Source organism: Arvicanthis niloticus, chromosome 18 (assembly GCF_011762505.2).
Source record: "Arvicanthis niloticus isolate mArvNil1 chromosome 18, mArvNil1.pat.X, whole genome shotgun sequence".
Taxonomy (NCBI): domain Eukaryota; kingdom Metazoa; phylum Chordata; class Mammalia; order Rodentia; family Muridae; genus Arvicanthis; species Arvicanthis niloticus.
Window position 1 is genome coordinate 45,636,001 of NC_047675.1, and position 21,184 is coordinate 45,657,184.

The 21,184-nt window shown below is 48.9% G+C and overlaps 1 protein-coding gene across 1 annotated transcript in view; it reads right to left on the reverse strand.

Moving 5' to 3' along the window:
- Cotl1 (coactosin like F-actin binding protein 1) overlaps window positions 1-10,487 on the reverse strand; it is a 33,037-nt gene extending 22,550 nt beyond the window's left edge. The window contains exons 1-2 of the mRNA XM_034523008.2: window positions 10,215-10,487; window positions 10,029-10,111 (exon numbers count right to left, since the gene is read on the reverse strand). Coding sequence (XP_034378899.1) covers window positions 10,029-10,111; window positions 10,215-10,468 — 337 coding nt within the window. The 5' untranslated portion in view covers window positions 10,469-10,487. The remainder of the gene's footprint in view (window positions 1-10,028; window positions 10,112-10,214) is intronic.
- Between the last annotated feature and the right edge of the window lie 10,697 nt (window positions 10,488-21,184).

Consider the following 21,184-nt stretch of genomic DNA (forward strand, 5'->3'; position numbering starts at 1 on the left):
AGTCCCCTCTCATTCTCCAGAGAGTGACACAGTCTGCTGTCCTCGGTGGACTCAGGTGACAAAAACAAGCCCTTGAATTGGCCTGACATATAGCAAGTTTTAAAAGTGGTTGGACAAGCTTAGTATAACAGCTCATACCTCACACTCTCATACTCTGGTGGCTGAGGCAGGAGGATTATGGCCTTAAGACCAGCCTGCGCTACAAAGACAGATTATGCTGGGTGGGGGGGGGGGACCCAAAAAACAAAAAGGAAGGAAAGAAGGAAGGAAGGAAGGAGCTGGTGAGATGGTACTGAAGACAAGAACAGCGGTGGTAACCATGGCAACCAGGGAGCAAACAGAGACCGCAGAGCAACAGGCAGGAAGGTGAGACTGGGTGCTAGAGGGCACACCTAACGCCACAGTGCAGCCAGTCCCTGGGACACAGGTCTCTGTACACACAGAATCCACCCTGGAAACTATCATGACAAGTAGGCCACAGGGAAAATTTAAATGCATGCAGACTAGAGGACCCCAACTCCCCATGGCTGCTTGAGCTGGGTCCGACCACTCACTCTCCAACATGGCTCACTTTATCACTGTCCTTTGTCATCTTGGGGGAAGGGAGGAATATCCTCTTTCTTTACAACTTAAATGTTATCTTATTTAGTTTCTTGTCAGTCTGACATCAATGTTCTGAGCCCTGGAATCTGTGGCAGCGACTTCACGTGGCCAAGGGGACTTTATAGATATGATTGGTGGAGGTCTGAATGAGGGATGACCCCCACTAGCTTGGCTAAACGCCACTATAAATTCCTAAATGGAGAGAAATAGGAAGGTAACAGAGTCAGGACCAGGAGCTGGTGTGAGAAAAGACTACGCAGACACTGCTGGCTTTGAAGGGGGAAAAAGAGACCAAAGGCCAAGGGCACAGGAAGGTCACCATTAACCGCTGTTCCTATTAATATTATCAACTTGCTCACTACACCTGCAAGGACGAATAGAAATGACAGAGGACAGTATCAAGCACCAGTAAGGACATGAGGACAGATGAGAGACCCGAAAAGCCAGGGACATCATCAGAGCCTGGTAAGTGCTACAAGGACCAGCCAGGACTGCCCAGACCCTGCCTCAATAAAAATAAATATCAAACAATCAGGACCCACTAGGGCAGGCCTGTCAATCCAGTTACTAGGAAGGATGAGGACGGGAGGAGTCTAAGTTCAAAACCATCCTGGGCAACTTGGCAACACTCTATCTCAAAATGAAAAGAGGAAGAAGACAGTTGGAGCTTCGGCTCCATGGTAGCACGTCCTGCGCACAGGAGTCCCTGGGTTCAAGCCTCAGTATTGTCCCTTCCCCAGCACCACCAGATCTACTGCAAGTTAATTCCGAAGTGTATCCATGACATAAATATTAAAAGGCAATATAAAATTCTGCTCTCGGAAATAGCCTCTGGGGACAGCTGCTCTGAGGCCGCTGGCCACCTCTGAGAATACACACAAGTCTGTAGGAGAGGCACTCTGAGACACAGGATTGCAGGAAGACACCTGGCACGAGGCCAAAGCAGCCATGTGGTCAGGACTATTGACAGGGGCCATTTGCTCTGCGCTGATTACGGAGTTACTGCTTCAGAGGGGACAGTGGGACTTCCTGTGCAGGCTCAGCCTTCGGGCATGGCTGGGGACCACCTAGATAATAGTGGGGTGTGTTTATGCACTCCCAAGTGCTCTCAGTACAGCATCGTGAGACAGAGCAGCTCTATCCCAGGCTCGGATCCTAGCAGGAAAAAGGCATGTGTGGGCATGGCTTTGGGTATTGAAACATGCTCCAAGGAGTGCTGGCCCCCAAACCACCTGGCCTCTGCTTATGGCCTATCAATGCGATCTCTGACTGCTCGTCTCAACAGAGATACAGCCCTGAAGTCTGGAAACACCCCTTAACCAATGAAGTGGGGACATAAACTGGTAGCCGAGGGCCCCAGCCTCCTACCAGATCCTGAAGGGTCCCAGGAGAATGGCATCCTGTTCCGGACAGCCTCACCGGCCGGCATGATTCCTCTTAGTAAATTCTTCTCCGCCCTCCTCCCTCACCCAACCCACACCCTCGCTCCTGCTTCCTGGGTCTAACCCCACTCCCAAACCCCTGGCCTGCACCCAGGGCCAGGGCTGAGAGTCAGCTTGAACCAGCTAAATCAGTGTCCAGGAGAAAGCAGGCTGGGTAGACAGGAGGTGGCTGCTTTAGACCTGCCTGCTGCTTTAGACCTGCCTGAGCAGGGGCTAGCTCTTCCAGTGGGCACAATGGGACACAGAGAAGCTAGGCGACTTGCCAAGGTCACACAGCTCACATAGAATAGAGTTCAGATTGGAGGCCAGGAAACATGGATTTCCTTCTTGGAGTGGAAACAGAAGATCCAGCACTTAGAGAAACCATGACTCAGGCCAGTCAAGGGAACGACATAGTTGTGGGGGTGGGGGGAGGGGTGCTTAGGCCTTAGCTACCTCAGACATTAACAAAACCATGAAATCTCTTCAGGACCTTGTCATAGTATCTCTCTCTCTCTCTCTCTCTCTCTCTCTCTCTCTCTCTCTCTCTCTCTGTGTCTCCCTGTCTCTCTCACATACATACACACCCGTATGCATGTGCGTGCACACCCACACACATGTACATGTTACACACACGTGGCCAACTCCATGAGGGCAAGGGTGAAATCTGAGTAGAGGGGACATTTACCCTGGGCCTTAACTAGTGTAGAGAAGCCTTCCTAGAAAGCAAAATGGAGGAAGACTGCCCACGAGGTCTGAGGAAGAGAGGGAGTGCAGCAGGGGGCAGTCTTGATCATTCCCAGCACAGGGGCCTTCTGGACAAAAGCCATAAAAATACTGTTAGGAGTTGGGGGGTGGGGAATCCCAACCCCCAGAACTCAGACCTGGCTGGAGGACCAGGTCACAGGGATCAAGAACAGAGCCCAAGTCAGCCCAAAGGCCTTATTCAGTAGATTTAGTAAATGAGAGAGAGACAAGGCCAGCAGGAAGGGCGGAGCCCTGAGGCCTTTCAGACTGACTGGGCAGGAGGAAGGGCAGAAAGGAGAGCAGTGGAGAAGTCCCAACAAGAGAGGGAGGGGGCAGAGTGAAGGGAGGGGGCAGGGTGAAGGGAGGGGGAAGAATGGAGGGAGGGGACAGTGGAGGGAGAGAACAGTGGAGGGAGGGGGACAAGGAGGAGGAAGGGGACAGTGAAGGAAGGGGGACAGTAGAGGGAAGGGACAGTAGAGGGAGGTGGACAAGAAGGAGGGAGGGGACAGTGAAGAAAGGGGGAACAGTAGAGGGAGGTGACAGTGGAGGGAGGGGACCGTGAAGGGAGGGGACAAGGAGGAGGGAGGAGACAGTGAAGGAAGGGGGACAGTAGAGGGAGGGGACAGTGGAGGGAGGGGTAGAGTAGAAGAAGGCAGGGAGAGAGAGGGAGGGGACATGGGAAGAGGAGGAGGAGGAGGCAGGGGGCTAGAGGAGGTAGGGTAGGAGCAGTATAGGGGGAGGGGTTAGTATGAAGGGAAGGGGCAGAGAGGTTTTCTGAAGACCAAAGTCTCTGGAGACACCAGAAAAAGTAAGTAAAATAGAAAGAAAGAAAGAAAGAAAGAAAAGTCAAAGAGGCTGGGGCACCATGGCAGCTCATGCCTTTAATCCCAGCAGACAAAGGCAGGTGGATTGCTATGACTTTAAGGCCAGCCTGGTCTATCCAACCATCCAGGACTCAACATTGAGACCGTCAAAAAAAAAAAAAAGAAAAAAGAAAAAAAAAAAAAAAAAAAAAGCAAAGAGGATGAAGGGAGAGGCTGGTGATGGTGGTCTGTCTGTCTGTCTTTCTGTCTCTGTGTGTGTGTGTGTCTGTGTGTGTGTCTGTATCTCTATGTGGTGGGAATGAAGGGGGAGAGATTTTATAACACCCAGAAAAGTCAGAGGGAAGGCTACCAAGGCTGCATCAGCTCCTGAGGGTGGAGATTAAAGAAGCCTTTCTAAAGAGAGGGCACAGGCTACTCGTGAGACAGAGACACCTGCCAGCCTGTACCTGCAAAAATGACCACAAACCCAAAGGCAAGAAAAACTTCACCAAGCTATGAAGCCAAAGGGCTGCCGTGCCGCCCACGTACTCAGCGACAGAATGCAGGGAAAGTATTCGTGGAGACCAAACAGTATCCAAGCTACTCAACACCCTTGGAGGTAAATAAAGTAATAACCCACCAGGTATGGTGGCTCGAACCTTAATCATGGCACTCGGGGCGATTATTTTAAGCTATAAGGCCAGCCTGAGCTACACAGTGAGTTCCAGGCCAACCTGGGCTACAGTTTCAAGACCTTGTCTCAGAAGGAAGTTAAAAGAACTCAAATTGTTCAGGGAAGTCAGCAATCTATAGAGGCAGCTTCAAGCATGGCTGGATCAAGGGTGTAACCCTTGCCAACTAGTCTCCAACCCTGACTTTGCCTGAGCTGCCCGCAGGTTCTGTCAGAGGCAGAAGGGTCCTGTGACTCCAATCCTTCATTCTTTCTGGGTTTAATCCCAGAGAAAGACTAAAGGACTCTTTCCCAACAGCCCTGTCCAAAGTCCCAGTCCCAGAAGCAAGTCTGATCAGCCCGAGGGATCACGTGAGGCTCCAGCCTTGGACTAAACATTGTGATGAGGATGGCTTGCCCGGATTAGCCATGCCTGGGTCACGTGCCATCTGAGAGGCTGTTCACCCCCAACCCTCACAAAGGATGAGATGCAGATCAACGTCCTTAGTCAAAATGGCTTCAGGCTACTCTGCTGTGGGCGGACCAGAGCATCATGGGAATATCACAATCACCCAGCACCTCTGCCAAACTTCATTGCTGACAGTCTCCCGTCATGCCCTTCTCCAGGGATCACCCCACCCATCCAGTTTACTTCAGCCTGCCTGAGCCAGGTACCTCCCAAGACAGCTATGGTGGTGTGCTGTCCACACATTGAGCATCTACTTTATGCCAGGCAGTGTGTCTATATCCTGTCACTTTATCATCCACAACTGTCCTCATCTCATAGACACAGAAACAGAGACTCTGGGAGACCTGCCCAAGGTCACATAGCATAGCCAGGCTTCGGTTAGAGGAAAGACTGGATCCTTCATCTGTGTGCTCTTCCCCACAGGCTCTAAAATCTACACCAGAACACTGGATGCATTCCCAGAAGCCTGGGTTCTTTCCAAAAGAAAACTGCTTCCAGCAAAGACTCTGGGTCCATCAGGAGAGGACCTGGTTAGACAATGTTGCAGTTAACAGGGTATATTTTTACAGAGCCTTTAAAGGGGCCACAAGAAAAACAAAACAAAAGGTAGTAAAGATGGAACTCAGCCCCAGAAGGTTGGTGGCCCAACAGCCATAGGACCGTCCTACTTTGGACCAGAAAATACAAAAAGAAATGTTTCAAGAATACAAAGACTAGGTCCGTGGACACGTGGCCAATCCTCCTGGGAGAGCATGAAACATGTGCTGAGCATAGGTTATCACCTCAGTTCTCAGAGTAAGTCTACAGAGTAGCCACTGGTGCACAGGATGCATGGATAGGACCAAAGAACAATGAATGGGTGGATACATTTCTGAATGGTTTTCACCTCCTCTTTGTACTGAGTCTCCCACGATCCTAGAAGAACCTTCTGCAGTTGAAGGTCCCAGTTGATAAAGGCGTTGCAGCACAAGCTTAAGGACCTACATCTTTTTTTTTTTTTTAACATTTTATTTATTTATTTATTATTTATTTTTGGTTTTTCGAGACAGGGTTTCTCTGTGTAGCCCTGGCTGTCCTGGAACTCATTTTGTAGACCAGGCTGGTCTCGAACTCAGAAATCCGCCTGCCTCTGCCTCCCAAGTGCTGGGATTAAAGGCGTGCGCCACCGCCACCCGGCAAGGACCTACATCTTGATTGCCAGCACTCTCATAAAAACTGGGTATAGGTGCATGCTAGTAAGGCCTGGTGTGCACGTCGTCATCCACAGGCAAGCTCCAGGTTCAACACAAGACCCTGTCTCAAAAAGTGGCTCGGCGGATGACAACGCCTGTTCCCAAGACTGACCCCCCGCATTTGGTCTCTGGAACCCAGGTGGCAGGAGAGAACAGATTCTCACAAACTGTACACTGACCACACATGTGCACCATGGCACGTACACGCATGGGAAGACACACACACACACACACACACACACACACATATTTTAAAACAAAGTAAAGAGTAATCAAGGAAACATCAACAGTGATCTCTGCACTTCACACAGGTGAGCCATACTCATGCTCTCATCACATACATGCACACACACATGCTCCCACCACATACATGCACACACACATGCTCCCACCACATACATGCTCACACACATGCTCCCACCACATACATGTGCACACACATGCTCCCACATATACATGTGCACACACACAGATTCTTGAGCTGCCTGCACAGTACAAAAACAAAATGTGACTCCAGACAGCTGGAGTCTCTGCCTTATCACCTATGCCAGACCTATGAGCCCACTTCTATAGCTGTCATGTGGATGGGTGCATCCCTTCTTGTTGGCAAGGGGTCCTTCCACCTCTGTGGGCTCCACCCGTGATGCTGCCTATCTCTGCGTGGCTCTCTGGGGTTCCTGTAGCCCCCAGCTCAGCTGCTTCCCTTACTTTCCCGCCCTTACCTTTCTGCCACTCTCTCGGCTTGTTCTCTGCTTCCACAGGACCTCCGTCCCCAAATAAAACACTAGTCCTACTCAGGGACATTTGAGGAACTTACTATCCTCTAAGCATACACTCCTGCTGTCTGCACTGTGGCAGAAGGGTCAACAGATGGGCAGCTTGCCTGCTCCGGGAACATGAATCTGAACTCAGAACATTGGCACAGCCTGCACCCGCATCACCATGGCAACTGTTTCTCCCCACGGAATAAACAGCTCAGCAAGCAGACCCAGGCTAAGGTTAGTGCCACAGGAGGCCATCGCAAGTTGGATGGTTGTAGGCGGACCCACTGTATGCTGGGCTGAGCACCCACTGAGAGTCTCAGGATGAAAGTCACAGGAATGGAAAGTAACTTGGTGGTTAACTAATATTTATATAGTCATTCTGTTATTAGTTTTATACTTATTAAGAAGACATAATTCCACAGGAAAGGCAGAGTGGGTCTCTACACATCTCTGAGGTGCTTGGAAATTTAAAAAAAAAAAAAAAAAAAAAAAAAAAAAAGCCTTTCTTCTAGGGCTTGCTAAGGCAGCTGACAGGGAACTCGAGCTCTCCCTACATCACAGTAAGCAAATCTTCTAATCCACAAACCATCCCACAAAGAACAAGACCCTAAACCACTTCCTTGGGGCCAAGAGCAATGGGTCCCAGAGTCCAGTCCTAGCTCTGTTCTTCCTGGGTGTCAAGTAAGTCACCTCTCTGGTCCTTTGTTTGCCATCTTCAGAATGAGCCAACCCACAGGAAGCATGGCCGACACCCGGGTCAGGTACAGTCATAGGTAAGATTACAAATAAGAATGCTGAGGGTGGGGTCCCTAGCTCAGGAGGCCTCAGCAGGGGAGGGACAGAGAGCAGATGAGCGGACGTGGCAAGCAGAACCATCTGGACGATGTCCACCAGATGGCTGGGGAAAGCAGACTGCAGCTGCAGCCTCAATCCCACAGTCCATTCACAAAGACCAACAGCAGCCTGCAGAGCATTTTAAGCTCATATGCCAGACGATTGCCATCCCATCCCTGTAGAGGGTTAGCAATGGGAGATCTGAGCAGAAAAACCACAGCCCACCAGAGGAAGGAAGTGTCCCCCGAAGCAGCATCCAGGCCGGATGTGCGGCAGCAGGAGCATCAGTTGAGAATCTACCAGCAGGATGCTTGGCCTTCAGCTCTGACATCTCCAGCTAATTGGAAAAAACAGTCAGAGGAAGGAGGGCTGGGGACGGGCTCCCGTGAGGAGGGAAAGGGACCTTCGGCACCCAGCCCCAATCCTGCTGATGGTGCCGCCAACTTCGGGAAAGTTGAGCCTGCACTTGTCCCCCTCTGGGAGCATTTGCTGCAGTCAGAGCGGCTGAGATCCTGCTCTGGAGCCAAAGCCTGCACACTGACTCGACAGCATCCCTCTTTACGCCGACGTTGTTTTAAGTGAATTATTTACAAAAGCAATGAGGACAGAGTCTAGCGGCAACTCCCAGGAGGCGTTTTTAGCCGGGAGAACACTTACACACGAACACACAATCTCACACTCATCTTAGTACCACAGAGCACGAAGTGAATGCCCTTTGAGACGAACTAAAATGCAAAAGATGATTCAATTAAGAAAGTTATTCGGCCGGGCAAAGTGGCGCACGCCGATAACCCTAGCATTTTGGAGGCAGAGGCAGGAGGATCAGGAGTTTCAGGCCAGGCTTGGCTACACGGCCACGTTTGAGGCCAGAAAGCAAGTAAAGAGTTGGGTGGCACAAACCAGGAAGCAGAAGCAGGAAGATCGCTAGTTCAAGGCCTGCCTGGACTACTGCGGGTGAACTTGTCTCAAAATAAAGTGGATTAATTTTTAAAAAGATTGAGGTGTACCTCAGTAGTAGAGCATGTGGCCAACATACTCAATGCCCAGTACGGGGGGGGGGGGGGGGGAAGAGGGAAAGAAAAGAAGTCACATGATCCTGGCTTAATTTTTTTCTTTTTCTTTCTTTCTTTTCTTTCTTTCTTTCTTTCTTTCTTTCTTTCTTTTTTTTTTTTTTTTTTTTGTCTGTTTGTCACCTATGACTCAGACCAGCACTGTCCTGAACACTTACACTTGAGATTGACCAATCTCACAGCAACATCAAGAGAGATCAGGTGAGGAACTGTGACCCCCCCAGGGACCGAGCCCCAACCCACCCAGCTGGAAGGCAGCCCCAGAGGGATTCTAACCCACAGCCATCCCCAGGAGTCTACACCCTAGCTTCCAGGTTGCCTGCTTTTGTTTGACATTAGTTTGAAAGCTAAAGACAACAGGAGACACTGGGCCTGGGAATCTCTTACTTCCAGTCTCTTTAAAGGCTCTTCCCCCACCCCCGACCCCCCACCCCCCAAGGCAAGGGGAATGCCCAGCCCAGGCTGGCCTCCAACTCTTCATCCCCCACCTCTGCTTCCAGAATACACTGAGCTGCTCTGCACACCAGCTCCTTTAGAGATCTCATTACCAACAGTGTTGAGCTGCTTCTACCGGGTCTATGGCCATTCAGGCCCGGTGTTCTTTCATGGTCCACACATTCCAGGGAAGCTTAACACACAAAAACCTTAGGGTTCCGGTGGGACGCTTTTAGTAAGTCACACATCTGCATGACTCTACCACACCAAATCACAGAGCACTTCAGCTCCCGGAGCTGTCCCTCATGCCCCACCCCAGCCAGTGCGATTCTCTCCAAAGGAAACTGGCCTCTGGGACCTCACAAGTCAGCTTCACTTTATACCAAGCCTCATATAGCAACATCGGGTATACACTCTTGGTATGAGTCTCTATACTCTTCAAATTAAAGGCTTGTACAAATGCAGATACAGACAAAGATGGAAGGGAGAAAGGAGGGTGGGGCCCTGGGTTCTGCCTTTAGCTTGCAGCCCCCAGGGGCTTCAGCGTTTATTGTTCACTGACCAATCAGAGAGGGTGGAGTTTGAATTGCCCATTTCTGACCTGGAAACCCAGTGAACCACGGGGAGCGGAAGAAGCTCTCGGACACTGCCAGGGGAGGAATCAGGGGAGGGGTCACATGATGGTGATGTCCACCGGGGCTGGGGTCAGGGTTGGGGAGAGATACACTGGGGACTTTGGAAAGCTCAGATCAGAGCTTTACATGGCTGTGCACGCCCACCATACCAAGTACTAGACGCTGGCGGCAGGAGGATGGCCAGTTGGAGGTCACCCTGGATATAAAGTGAGCCCCTAGCTCCAAAAACACAATGGAAAAAACAAAACAAACAAAACCCCAGCCCAGATCTGTTGCTGCTTGGATGCCCAGCACCTCGCTGCTCAGAGTGCCCACCCTCTCCCAAAAGGTCTCAGGTCGCCCTACCTGTGCACTGCTGGATGAAGTGCTGGTAATCAGCTCCCTGATCGCCGGGGACAATGGTGGCGCCGTCGTATCTGAAAGTCACCCTTTGGGTTGGAGGAAGAAAAGAAAATATAGGTGAGCGGCGGCGGCGGCGAGCGGCACGAAGCAGGTCACTACTGGTATCCCCGGCCCCGCGGCGTTGCTCACCAGATGACCGCCGAGCCGTCGTCCCGCACTAAGTTGTACGCCGCGCGACACGCCTCCTTGTCGATCTTCGTGGCCATGGCCGCCGCGAGGACACTGCTGGAACCAGTGAACGCGTCCCTGATCCGCTGCGAGGGTCGAGCGGGCTCCGATAGTGAGCAGGGGAGGGTGGCCGCTCGGAAAAGCAAGCTAAGGTCCTCAGAGAGGGGCCCGCGGTTACTGCAGCGCCGGAGCGCGCGCCGGGACTCCACTCCCATGGAGGCCACGCCCCCTCCTCTCCCATTGGTCACGGGGCGGGGGCGGAGCGTCTCGCACATCTCGTGACCAATCCCAGCCTGTGTGGATTGCGCAACTCCACGGAGGACTGGAGGAGGGGCCCTTCCTCCTCATCTTCCTTTCCTCCGCCTTCTTCCCTCCGTGGGCCCCAGCCCCTCTCTTCTTCCACTCCCTTCTGCGTTCTCCGATCTCGCTCTCCTTCCTCCTTCCCTCCATTCCTCTCCTTCCCTTTCGCCGTTGCCCTCCTCTTCTCTCAGCCTCTACCTTGTTCGCCTTTCTTTTCATCTCTCCTATTTATCCCACCCCAAGCCCCATCTCCCTCCTTCCTAAGGCCTCCTGCCTCCTTCCCCTCTTCTTCTTCCCCTCCATCTTCTCTCGAATCTTATTCTCTCTTCCTCCTTCGTTCCCCTCCACCTGCGAGCTGAGCTGCAGAGCTCTCCGCCCCTCCCCCTCCCCTCCAGAAGGCTAGCTTAAGTCAGCGCTCAGATGAGCCTGGCTGGCCAAGGCTGGCTCCCTAACTCAGTGTTTGCTCTTTGGATTTGGAATGGAAAGAGGTGGAAAGAAGGAGGAAACATTTCATTTGGAAAGGGGCAGACTGGGAATCACTGTTGACTTTGTAGCCTGGCTATCTGCACTCTTGGGTGGGGGGGGGGGTGGCGGCATCCTTAACTCCCTTATTGGGTCATTCATTCACTAATCTTCCACTATCTGTCCTACCAGCAGGTGAAAGGCTGGCCCGGGAGGCCCAGCTCTAGAATTGCACCGAGTGTAATTCTCAGCCCCAAGCCATAGGGCAAGCCCTGAAACCTTTCCATGGGGAGAGAGAGTACTACTCTCTCTCCCCATGGTAAGAAGAACATGGCCAGCCTCATCGGGTGCCTTCAGCTTTAACTGAAAAGATGTACATAAGCCAGGGCAGGCATCAAAAGAGGTCACTGTTGCTATTAACTAAAACAGATCATAGACAGAAACTGAAAAGCTCTGGAACATGTACAAAGGATACGAGAACCCTTAGGCCTGAAAGTGTGGCCCAGGGAGCCAGCATCTGTGAGATCCAGGTTCTCTCTCTCTCTCTCTCTCTCTCTCTCTCTCTCTCTCTCTCTCTCTCTCTGCACCTCACCTAAAAAAAAAAATTAGTCTGAATACAGTAGCTCACACCAGGCAGCTCCCAGCCCAGGAGGCTAAGAAAGAACCATTGACAACCATCCTGGGCTGCGTACTGATTTCCAGGCCTGCCTGGACTACAAAATAAGACCCCGTCTGATTAGGAGAGATGGTTCATCCTCTTGCAGAGGACTTTAGATTCTTTCCCAGTACCCGTGTCTGTAATTACAGCTCCAGGGAAATCTGATGTCCTCCTCTCACCTCTGTAGGTATCTGCACAAGCGCGCACATGCACACACACATGCACACACACACTCTTTGATACACATACACACATACACTCAAATAAATAAAAAGCATAGTGATAGACACCTGTTGTCCGACTACTTGGGTGGTGTCTGCAAAAGAATCAAGAAATTCAGAGTCATCCTCAGATGCATAGACAATTGAAGCCAGCCTGAGCTACATGAAATTATCTCAATATACACTACACACACACACACACACACCACACCCACCACACACCCACCACACACACCACACACACACACCACACACACACACACCACACACACACACACACACACACACACACACACACCACACACACACACCACACACACACACACACACACACACACACACACGGTGGCGGTGGGGTGCTGCCAAGAAAAAGTATTACCTTCCTCAAAATGAAAAAAACAAAAAATAAAATAAAATAAAATAAAATAAAATCCATGAAAACTATTTACCGCTCAAATCACAAAGACTGGTCAAATGTGTGACCGGTCAGGTCCGATGGATATTTGTGTCTGTGTGTCTGTCTGTGTGTCTGTGTGTCTGTGTGTCTGTGTGTGTGTCTGTGTGTCTGTGTGTCTGTCTGTGTGTCTGTGTGTCTGTGTGTCTGTGTGTGTTTCTCCCTATGTGAAGCACAGGACCTCAGGTGCCTCCACCTTGTCTTTTCAGTCAGGGTCTCTCACTGCCCTGGAGCTTACCAAGTCTGGCAGGCCACTGAACCCCAGGGGTACAACTCTTCTCTAATGTGCCCAGCACGGGGATGATAAGCAGAGCCACCATGTAGCTTAATTTTTTTAAACATGAGTTGGGGGGGGGTCAAATCAGGGCCCCATGCTTCCCTGGCAAACATTTTACTGATTTAGTCATTTCCCCTCTGTTCGTGTGTGTGTGTGTGTGTGTGTGTGTGTGTGTGTGTATTGTTTTTGTTTTGTTGCTTTTGGTTTTTTTGTTTTGTTTTGTTTTTGAGATAGGGTCTCATATAGCCCAGGCTGGCTTCCAATTTACTATGAGCAGAGGATAACCCAGAACTCCCAATACTCCAGCCTCCACCTCCCAAATGCAGGGATTATTGGTGTGTGCCACCAGGCCAGGCCTTCAGATGACCCTTAAAGACATAAAAAGGTTCCAGAAAAGGGCATCAGACCCCCTGGAACCTCAGTTCCAGGGGGTTGTGAGCTGCCTTGGTACTGAGGACTGAACTTGGGTCCTCTTGAAATGCAGCAAGGGCTTTAACCACTGAACCATCCCTCCTGCCCCTGTCTTGTGTTTGCTTGATTAGTTGGTTTGATTTGGGTTTTTGTTTTTTTCAAGACAGGGTTTCTCTGTGTAGCCCTAGCTGTCTTGGAACTCACTTTCTAGACCAGGCTGGCCTCCAACTCAAGAGATCTGCCTGCCTCTGCCTCCTGAGTACTGGGATTAAAGACTTGTGTCACCAGGCCTGGCCTGTGTGTGTTTTTAAAACCATGTGAATATATTGTTTATTCATATGCAATTGCTATCAAAGACCCAATTATGGTGGTGCATGATCTTTAGTCCCACGACAGAAGAGGCAGACTGATCTCTGAGTTGTAGGCCAGTCAAGGCTACATAGTGAGTTCCAGGCTAGCTGGACCTACATAGCAAAATCCTGTCTGCCTCAAAAACAAAGGAAAGGAAAAAGGAAGGAAGAAGGAAGGAAGGTAGGAAGGAAAGAAGGAAGGAAGGAAGGAAGGAAGGAAGGAAGGAAGGAAGGAAAGAAAGAAAGAAAGAAGGAAGATGCTAATTACTACCAATAAAGTGAAGTCAACCTTATATCTTCCGGATCTATATTCCAGATACCATGATGTCAGTCACCTAAGTGGGTAACCGGAATGAACGCCCCAGGGCTGGCAACTGTTCTTTCTGCTCCTTGCTGAGCGCGCCCTCTACTGGGATGAACATGTAAAAAGGTTTGTTTGCCGGGGAACCTTGATTCTGAATACAAATTTTGTCTGTCTACTCAGCTAACACAAATAAAACAATTACATACCAGAGGTGCTGAGTTATAATTCTTGACCTCAGTTGGGATCCATAGAATATCACGACACAGAAAGTAATCTGGCTGGGAGTGGTGGCCTGCACCTGTAACCACAGGACCCCAGAAAAAGAAGCAGGAGGAGTGACAGACATTTCAGGTCAGCTGAATCTACAGAATAAGTTCCAGGACAACCAGGGCTACAGAGTAAGATCTTCTGACAAAAATCAAATAACGGCCCATTGACATGGCTCTGTGCGTAAGGATGCTTGGTACTAAATCCGACTACCCAAGTTCAAACCTGGGATCCACATAAAGGAGAAAATAAGTTGTCCTCCATGACAAAATGCAAACACACACATGCACGCACGTGCACACACACACACCTAAAAGGAAATAAATATAATTTTTTAAACCGTTTTAGGGGGCCGGGCAGTGGTGGCGCACACCTTTAATCCCAGCACTTGGGAGGCAGAGGCAGGCGGATTTCTGAGTTCAAGGCCAGCCTGGTCTACAGAGTGAGTTCCAGGACAGCCAGGGCTACACAGAGAAACCCTGTCTCAAAACACAAAAACAACAAAACAAAACAAAACCACCAAAAAAAAAGTTTTAGGGGCTGGAGAGATGGCTCAGCAATTAAGAGTACTTGCCTGTTTTTCCACAGTTCGATTATTGGCACCCACATAGTGGCTAACAATTATCTGTATGTAACTCCAGTTCCGTGGGATCCAACACCCTTTTCTGGCCTCTGAAGGCACCAGGCACACACATGGTATACAGACATACATGCAGACAAAATACTCAAAATTGTAAAATATGTGAAAAGGGGCTGGAGAGATGGCTCGGTGGTTAAGAGCACTGGCTGCTTTTCCAGAGGTCCTGAGTTCCAATCCAAGGAACCACAGCTCATGACTGTCTGATGCCATCCCTGGTGTATATATGTACACACAGACAAAACACATATACATAAATAAATATATATAGAAATTAATAAAGTATACATATACAGAAATAAATAGATATATATTTCTGTGTGGCACATAGGAACCCTAAGTCAGCACAGTGGATTCTCACTGGGGACTCAAATGTCCCCCTCCTCCTGGTTTTCACCAGCACTCCAGTGTTACAGAGTTACTTCTGAAAGTCTCCATCCACAGCCTATTCTACAGCCTTCTGTTTCACAACCCCCACTGGTCACTCTCTGAAGTCTCCTGTCTTTCATCTTAGAGTCTTCTCTGTCTGCCCCTAGAAGAATGCCAGGTGCACCAGCAGGGGTTTGTCTATCTAGGTCACCAGAGATGCCCATCTCCAAGAGCCACAGGAATCCAAGATAGATACACACACACACACACACACACACACACACACACACACACCTCCAGCTTCAAAGGTCTTGTCAGGACCTGTTAATTGTCCCAAGAGATGGACCATGGCCGCAGACTGGAGACTAATTTCTGTAAATCCCTTCATAGCCTTCTCTCAGCCCCGTGCCCACACCAGAGAAGCTATATACATGATATTATATGAAATGCAATCGCAATTCTATTTTTTGCAGCATTATATAGCATAAACAGTAATGGTATCATAACCCTGTGTGTTGGTTATCCGGCACCGTCCTGTGATCCTGCACGGAGCGCCAGACACCATGTTAAGTTCTGTGGGGCTGTTTTCCATCTGCTCCGACTTCTTTCCTTACACATTTTTCTTAGAGGATGTCACACACATGTACAATGTGTTTTGATCATATCCACCCTTTTATTTCTTAGTTTTTAGAGACTAAGGATCTAGTCTCTAAGATCCTTAGATCTTAGGTCTCTTAGAGACCAGGCTGGCCTCAACTCCTGGTCTTGCTGCCTCTGCCCCCAGGGGCTAGGATTACAAACGTACTCCATTAGGATTAAGTGCCTGGCTGTTCACAGCTCCTTCTCAGTTAATTCTCAAATCGGCTCTGGCCTTGTATCAACCCAGGTGAGAGCTGAAGCCATTCTCCAGAGCAGGTTTTCTTTTGTGACAGCCTCTCATAATTGTAGGCCAGGTTGGCCTTGAACTTGAAATCCTTCGGTCTCGGCTTCCTGAGTACTGGGATTACAGGTGTACATGCACTGAGACCATGCTTCTTCATCGGGAAGCAGAGATTGGAGATCATGAGACGGAGTCAGGCTACCTGGCCTTTGAGAGGACTCTGGGCTGAGTTTTCAAGAATGCCCTATTTACCTAGATAGAAAGGTAACTCTAGCACCGGAGAGGCAGAGAACGGAGGATCAGGAGTCCAGGACCATCCTTGACTACACAGCCAGTTTAAGACTAGCCTGAGCTACCTGAGACTCTGTCTTGAAACAAAAACAAAAACGAAGGGCTGGAGAGGTGGCTCAGTGGTTAAGAGAACTCATTGATCTTTCAGAGGATCCATGGATGATTCCCAACGCCCATTTTATGGTACACAGTCCTTTGTAACTCCAGTGTTAGGGTTTACAGCCCCCTCTGGCCTCCACAGACATCTATACACACGGCATCCGTAAACTCATGCAGACACACACACTCACACATTAAAAAAAAATCTTTAAAAACAAACCAGCAAAATCCATCATATTTGGGGCAGGTGGGGTGGCTCAGAGGTTAGGAACACTGCCTGCTCTTCCAGAGGACCCGGGTTCAATTCTCCGCACCCACATGGGATCTGACACCCTCACACAGACACACATACAAGCCAAACACCAATGCATATAAAGTAAAAATAAATTGGTTATCTTTAAAAAAAAAAATCCATCATATCCGGCTGCTGTGTTTCCACTCTTGCAGAAACCTGACAGACTCATTTTCCTTGGGGCTGAGAATTGAAAGAAAAGAGTCTCTCCTCAGCTGAACTGCCAGGTTGCACAGCACACACCCGACTCCCCCTACCCCGGCAAAGCATACACCCGAGTCTCCCTCCTCCTGCAAACGGCTGCACCTGGAGACAGGTGCCTCCCTGGGAAGGGATATTTATAGACAGGTCTATTTCTAGAGTGAGCTGATCTCACCAATTGTCAACGCTTTACAAAGAGGCCCTCAGGAACTTCGGAAAGATTAAGCTGCCTAAGTGGGAACTGACTGTTGGCAATGCTACTTAGGTTCTACTCAGAAGCCCAGGATGGAAGCCCAGGTTGCACAAAGGTTAGGGTTTCTTATTGATAAAGGGCTGGATAGGCATCAGCCCCAAGCCTGCCTCAGTGTCTTTTCTTGACATTTAAAATGTTTATTTTATGTGTGTATGGGTGAAAGGCATGTGGGCATGCTCCAGTGTGCATATATGGAGGTCAGAGGACAACTTGTGGGTGTCAGTTCTCTGCTTCCGCCATGTGGGTCCCGGGGATCAAACTCAGGTCTTCAGGCTTGGCAGCAAGCCCCCTTACTGGCTGAGCCATCTGGCAGGCCCATTTCAGATAAATTCAAAATAATAAATAAATAAATAAATAAATAAACTGTGTTCTTGAAGTGTGCCCCTCCTCTCATGCACACATAATTTTTAAGTGTAATTTTTTTGAAAGGAAACCATATGTCCAATTATTGGCATCATTAACTATGAAGACAGGTGTTTTGGTTTTGTTTTTCTTTCGAGGTGAGGTTGATTTCAGTCACTGGAGCAGGTGCCCACACGTCTTCACTTTGAAGATGCAGTTCTTTACACTTCAGGCAGGGATCATATTTCTTTCTCGAAATTTTTACGCAGCTGTGGAAAGTCTCCTTGGAATTTGCTTTGAAGCCTGTCTTTGAGGTATCCTTTTCACAGCCTTTACATAGATCTAGTAGAAGGCAATGTGGCCGAGTCCTACCAGTGGCCAGTACCTTATCATAATGTCTAAGGAGGGGCATGCTGGGGTGATCCCTGGGGTTCTATACTATTAGGGGGCTCAGCCAGCTTCAGGATGGTCAGACTTGAGGAAAAAATATGGGGTGTTTTTTTTCTTTGTTTTGTTTTAGAAAAAATAGGAACTTAGAAAACAACGCAAACATTTGGCTGCACCAAGAACAGAATATGAATAAAAATATGAATAAAAATATTAGAAAATTGTGCCTACAACAGAAAATGTGGTACATTTACACAATGAGATACTACTCAGTTATTACAAACCATGACTTCATGAAATTCGCAGGCAAATGGATGGAACTAGAAAATACCATCCTGAGTGAGGTAACCCAATCACAAAAGAGCACACAAGGTATGTATTCACTGATAAGTGGATATTAGCCCAAAAGTCCAGAATACCCAAGATTCAATTCACAGACCACATGAGGCTCAAGAAGAAGGAAGACCAAAGTGTGGATGCTTCAGTGCTTCTTAGAAGAGGGAACAAAATCCTCACAGGAGGAAATATGGAGACAAAGTGTGGAGTGAAGACTGAAGGAAAGGCCATCCAGAGACTGCCCCACCTGGGAATCCATCCCATATACAGTCACCAAATGCAGACACTACTGTTGTTGTCAGGAAGTGCATTCTGACAGGAGCTTGATATGGCTGTCTCCTGAGAGGCTCTCCTAGGGCCTGACAAATACAGAGGCGGATGCTCACAGCCAACCATTGGACTGAGCGCGGGGTACCTGATGGAGGAGTTAGAGAAGGGACTGAAGGAGCTGAGGGGGTTTGCAGCCCCATAAGGGAAGCAAAAGTGTCAGTCGCCCAGACCCCCCAGAGCTCCAGGGGACTGGACCATCAACCAAAGAGTACACATGGAGGGCCCCATGGCTCTGGCCATATATGTGGCAGAGGATGGCTTTGATGGACATTAGTGGGAAGATTGGCCCTTGGGCTTGAGGGGGTTCGATGCCCTAGTGTAGGGGGATACCAGGGCAGGAAGGCGGGAGTGGGTGGGTGGGAGAGCACCCTTATAGAGACAGGGGGAAGGGGGATGGATAGAGGGTTTCTGAAGGGGAGACCTGGGAAGGGGATAACATTTGAAATGTAAATAAAGAAAGTATCCAATAAAAATGAAAAAGAGAAAGGAAGAAAGAAAGAAAGAAAGTTGCGCCTAATTTTAGAGGGCTGTGCTCCTAAAACACCAAGCTTTACACTTTTTTTTGTGAAACCTGACAAGTCAAGCTGCTCCATGGAACTGGGATTTGTCTTTTGCTTAGTTGTTCTTCTGTTCTAATCATCATAACTTGTTAGCTTAAAAACAACTAGGGGCTGGGAAGATGGCTCAATGATTCAGAGCTCTTCCGAGGACCAGAGTTCAGTCTCTATCCAAAGTTTAAACAGTTCCCAAGAGCCTGTAACTCCAGCTCCCAGGAATCTGATGCCCTCCTCTGGCCTCTAGGGGCACTGTTAATCTGTTGTAGTTAAAATTAACAGGACATTCTACCCCACCTTTGATTATATAATTCCCAAATAAAAGACACAAAACCTTCATATTTATAATAACCCTTAATAACACCAGAGCTGGGCAGATGTCAACCCTCCAAGCTATTTTACCTACTTTCCTCAATGACCCTGAGATAGAACTTGCCATGTTCTGTCTGGGCAGCTCATACTCTGACTGGCCAGTCCTTGTGGCCAGTTCTCACCATCTCTTACTCCATGGAATCTTTCTCTCTCTTCTCTCTTCTCTCTTCTCTCTTCTCTCTTCTCTCTTCTCTCTTCTCTCTTCTCTCTCCTCTTTCCTCCTTGTGCTCCTCCTCAGACTCCAAGCTTGGCAACTGAAGCCCTGCCTACTTCTGCCCAGCTATAGGCTGTAGGCATCTTTATTCAGCCAAGAGTTTTAAGTTAAGGAACAAGGTTACTTGGCATCACTTGGAATACGTGAGGATTTCCACATTGCTGAGGCAGCCAGACCTGGGGGCCAGTATTAGCATTATAATACATAGGAGCAGATCAAATTCAACATCATATACACACACACACACACATTCACACACACACATGTACACACACACACAGGCACACATACACACATGCATGTACGCACACACCATTTAGAATAAAATAAATCTTTAAGAACCAGATGTCGTAGCACATGCCTTTGATCTCAGCACTCGAGAGGTAGAGGCAGGAGGGTCTCTGAATTCAAGACCAGGCCAGTCTATAAACAAGTTTCAGGATAAATACATTTTTAAACAACAATAAATTTAAAAAGTTTAAAATAGACTAGAGAAAATAGCATTCAATTCATTTATTTTTTATTTATTTATTTTATGTATATGAGTAACCTGTAGCTGTCTTCACACACACCAGAAAAGGGCATGGGATCCCATTACAGATGGTTGTGAGCCACCACAAGGTTGCTGGGAATTGAACTCAGGACCTCCGGAAGAGCAATCAGTGCTCTTAACCACTGAGCCATCTCTCCAACACCTCAATTAATTAATTATTTTTTTTTTTTTTACTTTTTTGAGACAGGGTTTCTCTGTATATGTCTGGCGGTCCTGGAACTCACTCTGTAGTCCAGGCTGGCCTCGAACTCAGAGATCCACCTGCCTCTGCTTTTCAAGTGCAGAAGATTAAAGAGGTGTACCCCCCCCCATTCAAATCATATATAAAATAACAAGCTAAACTATAAATGCAAGCAAACAGTTGCTAAGTTCAAAGCTGAGTCTTTCATAAATAGACAGAGATCCTGACAGTATAGAAAATAAAAATGGCAATCGGAAATGAACTACTAACAGCACCACGCCTCCCCACCCGGATTCCCACCCCACCCTGCAATACCCCACACAGGGGCAGCTTCACAAAGCAAAGGACTGACTGCTTTGCCCTGGACGTTGTGTTCCACAAGCAAGCACATGACCAACTTGTTTGCCTGGTTTCCTTCCCTCCCTCCCTAAATGGCAGTCTACATCTGAGTCCCTCAAGGGGTGACCCTATAGGAAGCCTTGGACAGAGCCCTGGGGGAAAGACCCCGCCTCTCCGTCCTGCCCACTGCAGCCAGTTCAGAATGAGTAAACCAAGATGGAGGGACAGGTCAGGGCTTACGGAACTTAATTCACACCCAGAACTGGGGAAGAACTTATCCTATAGTGCTCTGGCTCATCCCGACTGTGGGTGCTCTCAGGAGCAGGGCGCTTGCCTAATTTGTGTAAGGCCCTGGATGCGTGCGCGCGTGGGTGTGCGCATGCGCGTGCGCGGCTGAGGTAAGAGGGTCCCAAGTTCAAGGCAAGTGCCAGCTACACGGTGTGTTAAAGTGTAGACTGGGCTAAATGAGACTCTCTCTCAAAAAAGTCTACTCCACCGTGGGAACTGAAGACTACATCCTGGCTGAAGGGAAAGCCTTCCCTCTACTCTCTCCGGTTTCCATGTCCCGTGGCACCTGATCATTTTCACCAGATGGCT